The sequence below is a fragment of the Martes martes genome, assembly GCF_963455335.1.
Source record: "Martes martes genome assembly, chromosome: 4".
Lineage (NCBI taxonomy): Eukaryota > Metazoa > Chordata > Mammalia > Carnivora > Mustelidae > Martes > Martes martes.
The window spans coordinates 98,023,452-98,031,928 of record NC_137891.1 but is presented as its reverse complement, the minus strand read 5'-3'; the positions used below and the strand labels follow the sequence as shown (position 1 = coordinate 98,031,928).

The window sequence follows — 8,477 nt, the reverse complement described above, 5'->3', positions numbered from 1 at the left end:
ACAACCTGAGGGTTTTGAAGGGGCGGGGGGTGGGAAATTGGGGGAACCAGGTGGTGGGTATTGGGGGGGGGCACGTATTGCGTGGAGCACTGGGTGTGGTGCAAAAACAATGAATACTGTTAACTGAAAAGAAATTAAAAAAATAAATAATAAAAATCTTTTGGGGGAAAAAAACTTCTTAGAAACTGCAAAATAACTAATTGGCTTAAATACTGAAGAAGGCTTCTTCTAAATGGTCTCGTTCTAAGTAAAATAATCTTTGCTGTTTTTATCAGTGGCCTTTTCCGTTTTTTGGTATAATTTGCCATTTAAAAACGTTTTCAGCATCGAGAACCACTTCCATTACCTATCCATAGCCTCAATTCAGGTACCAGAGCCCCCCCTTTTTAAAGGAGACAGATGTTTATTGAATATGCCACAAAGGGGCAGAGGGCAGGACAGCAAGGGAGGGACTGTCAGCCCTTCAGCCCCTTTTTAAATTGACTGGAGGAAGGGGCTTGCTGAAATAGAAAGAACACTGTATTTGAAGGCAGACATTTGTTCACAGATTTATGCATTTGATTTATAAGTATTTATATTTTATATTAAGATTTATAAATATTAATTTTTATTAATAGAGCATTTATCAAATTTATAAATATGAATATATTTGTTATAACTCTTGCTGTGTGTCAGGATCGGAGGTAGATACAACAGTGATGAAAATGGACACGCTCTGCCTTCACAGAGTTTTCGGTCCATCCCAGCCCCCTTACGTTCTTCTGCTTTGGTAACTTTAAACAAGTCACTTCCTCTCTCAATGCCTGGATTTCCTCATTTGTAAGATGGGCAATAAGGACAGAGGTTGTAAGGATTACAGAGAGCACAGGTTTAGTCCAAAGCCTGGCATACAGTGGTTACTCTGTAGATTTCGATGAGGACATCCTAGCCAAAAGGTCATGGTTCAGATATTTGTTCATTCATGAGTTCAAATAGTGGCAAATACCAAGGTTTCAGGAAGTCTGGGTATTAGTTCATATAGAAAACACTTTTGTTCTAATGAACAAATGAGGTCATTTCAAGTCATTGATTATTTTATCGTTTCATTTGTTACACTTATCGGACAGCTGTCTTAATTTGTTAGCTGGAGCAAGTATCTCTTCAGTTTGTAATGCCTGTCAGTAGATGATCATTTTAATTCCATAAGGTTGCCAATCATAAACTTACATTTCCTAGAACAGGGCTTGTACCAGTTATAATTTTTAATAAATGACAAGTGTCCGGGAGGACACAAGTTCTTTAGAATCCTAGCTATTGACTTTGACAATAAACGTTTGCTATTACAGATATTTGTTTCGGTTCCCTACCAAACCTACGCAATAAGGAAATGTCCAGCCATCTTTTTCCAGAGGATAGAAGAAAATTGATATTTCTTTCACAATATTGTTTTAATCCACTCCCCAAAGAATAATATAACTATGTGTTTTTAATCACTAAATTAAAGTTCTTTATACAGGTACTATAAATACAAATAGTCATTATTAAGATAGAAGCTTAACAAAAAACAAAGGAAAAAAGATTTCCTCTAAGGTGAAGGTAATAATCTGGCTTCACATAATTTGCAAAACAAACAGTTCCCCACCAGAGTCATTTGGGAAATGCCCATGAGCAGCAGTGTCAGGGGAGGTGATGGCTTTGCCCACAGAGGAACTCCAGTTTACACAGAGGAAGCTTGAGACAGGAGCAAAATTCAAGTGGCCTCCTAGGTTCATGTGGAAAGACAGGCCCAATTTAGTTTTTGTCAAGGGAGGTAGCTCTCTGGATAAAAGCAGGATTCCAGATGTGTAGACCAATTCTCTGAATCCAGGGGAGGTGGACATGCCATGGTCCCTTCCCTGTGACCTGGCTCCCTACAGCAGGAGTGGGCCCCTCTGAGGCAGAGGTAAAGCTCATCTCTTCTGCCCACCTCTCATCTCATCTTCCATGTTTCCTGTTTTGAGTCTGTTCTTTGCTAACTAAGGCTGGGGGTACAATTCCCTAGCACATTAAATCAATTATCAGTGATAGTAACAAAATCAAACTATCTGTCTATCTGGTTGAACAGCTGTTCACCTGAATTCACCAGCTGCTGCCAGGAGTCAAGAGCCCTCATCAACAAGCCAAGTGTTGGCTGAATTGATTTGTTAGTTGACCGACCACTTAATTCAGCTAAGAGAAAGGATCGCACTCAGACAGCACCCGAGTCCCTGCCTGCTCTCCCTTGCTTTTTGGTTAGTGGAAGGAGCAAAACCTGTGATTCCTTACTGAGTACTTGTTTTTACTTTGCTTCATGAGAACCCTCTTCTCTTTCCTAAAAATTTGCTTTGGGCATGTCTTGGGGGGGAATGGAATGTTTCCCAATTAGCAAAATACCTCAAGTTTGGAAGGGATGTGAAAAATCATCAAACCCCAGTAATTCTCTAGTGCTTAAGTCTCCTTTAATTGTTTTCATATTTATTCATGTTGAACATCTCCAGTGAAGGGATTCCTAAAAAAGATCGCCTATGTTTAGATAGCGCAAACTGAGCTGATGTAACTGATGAGAAAAGAAGGGAGGGCAGAGAAAGAGGTGAAGAGGAAAGGAGGGAGGAGGGAGAAAACTCTACCACTAACTGAGCCCTTACTCCGACCACAGCCCTGGGCCCATATGAATTACAGACATGTTGTTTGGGCTTGTGGCTTTAGAACAAGAAGCATACAGAAGCAGAGTTAACATAAGGACATGATTTCCTCACTTCTGCTAAGAAGAGAAGAGCAAGAGATAGTGGCTGTGTGCTAGGGTAGGTTGGCCAGGATCACCGACCTCTCTGTTGCCCTATGAGTCCTCATTTGCACCCCCTGGAGACAGCAGAGTTCTTCCCTTAAAGGTTATAAAATGCCTTTGCTTACATCTCTGCATGGTCAAGCAGGGACTGGAATCCAGGCCTGTTTAGTGTTAGAGCCTGAGCTCTCAACAAGGCATCCATAGTTAGTTCTGGCCTACCTTTCACTGGCTTTCCATTCTTTATCACGTCTCTGCGCTGCGTCCAGCCGGTGCCACAGCCCCGCAGCAGAAACGTCATTAACCTCCTGGTAGAAGGGAAGTGGTAATTCCCTGGGCCGGTTCTCAAGTGCTCTTGGATTTTTTTTTTTTTAAGGTAAGAGGCTGACTTGATTTTTTTTTTTTTAAGATTATAAAGAAAGGACAGCAAAGTAGCCATGTGAAAGCAAGTCCAGGTGACAGGTAGAGGTCGTTAGGGTTCGTGACCCTGTATGGGATGGCTGCTTCATCAGGCAACAATGCAGCCCTTACTTTCCCTGAAGTTAAAACCATGCTTCATGGAAACTTTCCTCTTCCTGCCTCTGTGATACAATGCAAACTAACTTATGTATCCAGGCCCCAGGAAAGCAGTGTCTGTGGTTAGGAGTGAAGGACTGAGGGTAAGTCCGAACTCATCTCTGCCACTTTCTAGCTGAAGAACATGGGTAAGTGATTTAACTTCTCTGTGACTTCATCTGGAAAGGAAGGAAAACAAGCCAGGGTAATCACCTACCAGAAGGTTGCTGCAATGACAGCATTCTATGTTTTCAGCACTTAGGACATGCCTGGGATCCAATGATGTCCTTCTCATTGGTGGAAAATGCAGCAGCAACCAGGAGTCTGGCTGTGTGCGGTCAGACCAAAGCCCTTCCTCCGAGATCTCAGATCCTTATTTCTGTTTTTCAGGGATGGAGAGAAGGTGTCTCTTTGTGCCTTCCCCACATTCCGCTCAACGGGCTCAGAATCTGAGTCACCAGTGGCCAAGCGTCCCCTGGGCACCAGGACTGTCAGTCAGCACAAATTCCAGGTTAGTTCTGCGAGTCACTTGGAAAGCTAGGACTGGGGCCCCACCGAATGACGCCGAGGACACTGGGTCAATTTTAAAATGGGATTCATGTACTGCCAGGAGCTCTTAGTATGATGAAATCACTGGAAGAGCTTCCCGACTCCCACAATTACATGCACAAACACTGCAGGAAGTGGCAAAACAGACGGCACTTGTTGCCAACGCCCCTTTCAAAGTAAAGGCAATTTCTTGGTGAACTTACATAACGCTGGCAGCCCGGAACAGCCAGCAATCTCGCAGCCTTTGTATTTATGGTTTTGCACATTCTAGGCACATGTTAAGTTCTTTTCCCTCCTGGTATCCCATTTTATGGATGAGAGACTGTGTCTCAGAAAAGTTAAATAACTTGTTTCAAAGTCTGACCCTTATGAAGCCATACCCTTGGCTTTGTATAGGGCTCTTTGGCCTGGTAACAACCTTTTATTACCCCGGTGCTTTCTGTACCTGCACATGGGGCTTCCCATCTCCACCTGCAGGCATTCACTTTCTCCGCAACTATCTTTTCCTTTCTTTCTTTTTTTAAAGATTTTATTTACTTATTTGACAGAGAGAGAGAGAGAGAGAGAGAGCGAGCGCACAAGTAGGCAGAGAGGCAGGCAGAGAGAGAGGGGGAGGCAGGCTCCCTGCTGAGCAGAGAGCCCTATGTGGGACTCGATCCCAGGACCCTGAGATCATGACCTAAGTGGAAGGCAGAGGCCCAAACCACTGAACCACCGAGGCGCCCCTCTCCTCTTAAAAGGTAATGGATCCAGGGACATGTGGGTGGCTCAGCTGGTTAAGTATCTGCCTTCAGCTCAGGTCATGATCCCAGCGTCCTGGGATCGAGCTCCGAGTTGAGCTCTCCGCTCAGCAGGGAGTCTGCTTCTCCCTACCCCTGCTCTTGCACTCTTGCTTGCTCTCTCTCTCTCTTTCAAATAAATAAAATCTTTTTTTTTTTTAAAGAAGGTAACAGATCCAGTACAAGGGGGTTGAGAAGAGTCAAATGGTTTCAGCTTCTGGCCCTGTCTGAGGATAGCAGTATTTCTTGGGTAAGTACTCTCTCTGTCCTGAACTTTCGGATGGGGCCTATGGCATGGACCAAGATGGAATTGAGGAGGAGACCTGGGCCATCTTATCTCATTCAAAAGAACCTGTGGCTACCTTATACTCCATTGGCTGGCTGTACACAGTGCCTTAGGTCACCTGGTTCTGAATCTTCTCCCATTTACTGCTGCCCAACATAAAATCTTTTGTTTTTTAGACTTTATTTATTTATTTATTTATTTATTTATTTATTTGACAAAGAGAGACACAGCAAGAGAGGGAACACAAGCAGGGGGAGTGAGAGAGGGAGAAGCAGGCTCCCAGCTGAGCAGAGAGTCCAATGTGGGGTTCAATCCCAGGACCCTACGATCATGACCTAAGCCAAAGGCAGGCACTTAGTGACTGCGCCACCCAGGCGCCCCCATTTTTTAAAAAGATTTTATTATTTAGGGGTGCCTGGGTGGCTCAGTGGGTTAAGCCTCTGCCTTCAGCTCAGGTCATGATCCCAGGGTCCTGGGATTGAGCCCCACATCGGGCTATCTGCTCAGCGGAAAGCCTGCTTCCTCCTCTCTCTTTCTCTCTCTGCCTGCCTCTCTGCCTATTTGTGATTTCTGTCTGTCAAATAAATAAAAAAGATTTTATTATTTATTTGAGAGGGGGGAAAGTGCATGTGCATGAGAGACAGAGAGAGAGAAAGAAGAGAGAGCACGAGCAGAAGCACAAGCACAAGCAGGGGGAGCAGGCAGAGGGAGAGGGAGAAGACTCCCTGCTCCCAGGACCCGGGGATCATGACCTGAGCTCAAGACAGACACTTAACCAACTGAGCCACCCAGACCACTCACAAAAAATTTTTAATGACCTGATTTTTAAAACTGTGAGAGAAAGCACCCCTGCCTCTGAGTTACACCAGCAAGTGCATGCACATGATTTTCTCTTGCTAATGTTCTGGAAACTGTAACAGAAAAAGGAAACTTACCTCTCAACTCCCTGAGAAGCTGAAAGGAGAAAGATGCATAGCAGATACGATAGGGACCATAGGTAGGATAGGATCCCTGTATAACCAGTGCCTGAGGAGGGAGAGGAGGGCTCATTGTCCCGGGCCCTTGATTTTCTAGGTTCTGACTGAGCGTTCATAAGCTCTTTGGAATGTACCTACCTTCCTTTTAGATCTTCTTTTCTTTCCAAAATTCCCCAAGTTACCATAGTGCATTTAGAATGAGCACACAGCAGATGATTCTTCTTCCCTTTGTTTTTCCTCTGTCCTGCCTCCCCTTTGTATTCTTCGTCCCCTTCCTTCAATGTCCTGCTTTCCCCAAAGCCTGACATTACTCCTGATGAAATGAAGACACAGGCAGGAGAAGAAGGAGGGATTGGAGCCGTCATAAGTTCTTCTTGAAAATTCTTTTCTTTACCATTTCAGGCTTTGGAAAAAAAGATGGTACTCCTCTACTGAAATAAAAACCCTTCCAAAAACCTGAGCAGGGAATGAAAATCAGCCACTGTCAGACCATGGTCTTCATGTAAGCTAGAACTTTCTGCACTTTGCACGTCTTATCACTGGGTGTCCTAGGGAAGCCAAGGCATGGTAATCCTGCCCTGGGAAAACCAAACGACCATAGTGGAATTTGTGCTTCGAGGACTCTCCTCCAACCGACAGCTAAATATTTTCCTCTTTGTGATGTTTTTTGCTTTCTATATCTTAATTGTTTCCGGAAACATCCTTATTGTTTTGCTAGTTTTGCTCAGCCAGCACCTCCACACCCCCATGTACTTCTTTCTGGTGAACTTGTCCTTTCTAGAGATCTGCTATACCTCCAATATTGTCCCCAAGATGTTGCTGATTATCATAGCCGAACAGAAGGCCATCTCTGTGGCTGGGTGCCTGACCCAATTTTACTTCTTTGGGTCCCTGGCTGCAACAGAGTGTCTCCTGCTCGCTGTGATGTCCTATGACCGATACCTGGCCATCTGCCAACCTCTCCGCTATCCTGTCCTCATGACTGGCCCCCTTTGCATTAGGCTGGCTGCCAGCTCGTGGCTCTGCTGCTTCCTCCTTACAGCAATCACTTTGGTCCTGCTGTTGAGACTAACCTTCTGTGGACCCAATGAGATTGATCACTTCTTCTGTGACTTCACCCCTCTGGTCCATCTCTCCTGCATGGACACCTCACTGACAGAGACCATCGCTTTCGCCACCTCCTCAGCAGTAACCCTGGTTCCATTTCTCCTCATCGCTGCCTCTTACTCCTGCATTCTTTTTGCTATCCTAAGAATTCCATCTGGCACAGGCCGGAGAAAGGCCTTCTCCACCTGTTCCTCCCACCTCACTGTGGTCACGGTGTTCTATGGGACACTCATCGCCACTTACCTTGTGCCTTCAGCCAATTCTTCACAACTCTTGCGCAAAGGATTCTCTCTGCTCTACACCATCCTGACACCCATGTTCAACCCCATCATATACAGCCTGAGAAACAGAGACATCCATGGAGCCCTGAAGATGTGCTTGAGTAAGAAGCCAGATTTCCTCCTCAGCTGAGACAAAAAGGAAAATTTGGATAGTCATCCAAGGGACAATGGATTGGATTGAGTAATTTAGATTCTATGTAAATGGCACCACCTGTACTGGGAGTTCTTAAAGCCAGATGACAGGATGTCTCCAAGCATGGCTGCGGGTGCTGCAGAGTTCTGATAGCCTCAGGTGAACTAGGGTACCAGGAATGGCTTCTATAGGTCAAGTTCTGCTCCCTTATCTTCAGTAGATCTGGATCCTTGTGCAAAAGCTCACCTTCCAAATGAACTGCTAAAGTTGGTTGCTCATTTATTCAAATATTCATCATGGTCTACTATGTCTGAGGCAGCCCTGAGGCACCTACACATAGGTGATAACAAGAACAAAACCAGAAGCAGTCCCTGCCTTCATGAAGCCCACAGTCTCTAGGGAATACATATACTTTCACTACACAATCCAGTTATCACACCCTTTGGTATTTACCCAAATGAGTTTAAACTTATGTCTACACAAAAAAACTTCACACGGATATTTATTGCAGCTTTATTCATAATTTCCCAAACTTGGGAGCCACCGAGATGTCCTTCAATGGATGAATGGAAAAATAAACTGGTACATTCAGACAGTGGAATATTATTCAATGCTAAAAAGTAATGAGGTCTCAAAATCTGAAATGAATGTTATTAAGAGAAAGAAGTCAATCATAACACCATAGGATCCCAGCTATGTGACATGCCACAAAAAGGCAAAACTATGGAGACAGTAAAAAGACCAGTAGTTCACAGAGGTTAGGGTCAGGGGAGGGATGAATAGGGAACACAGGATTTTAGGGCAGTGAAGCTATTCTGTATGCTACTACAGAGTAGATACCTGTCATTATACATTTGGCAGAACCAACAGAATGTACACAACCAAGAGGACACTTGAATGTAAATTACATAGGTTCACTGAGTGGAACAAATGTGCCACTCTGGTGGGAAATGTTGACAATGGGGGAGACTGCAAGTGTGGCATATTAACCTTAAAAATAAAACTGCCAGTTATCTGACCAGCGAAGATGG

The 8,477-nt window shown here is 44.4% G+C and overlaps 1 protein-coding gene across 1 annotated transcript; it reads left to right on the top strand.

Annotated features, from left to right (window-relative positions):
* Positions 1-6,489: 6,489 nt before the first annotated feature.
* On the top strand, positions 6,490-7,443 carry LOC308341651 (olfactory receptor 11A1-like; the record flags this gene model as incomplete). Its single annotated transcript, XM_080801672.1, has 1 exon — positions 6,490-7,443. One exon carries the CDS (start codon positions 6,490-6,492, stop codon positions 7,441-7,443), a length of 954 nt encoding a protein of 317 aa, XP_080657798.1.
* Between the last annotated feature and the right edge of the window lie 1,034 nt (positions 7,444-8,477).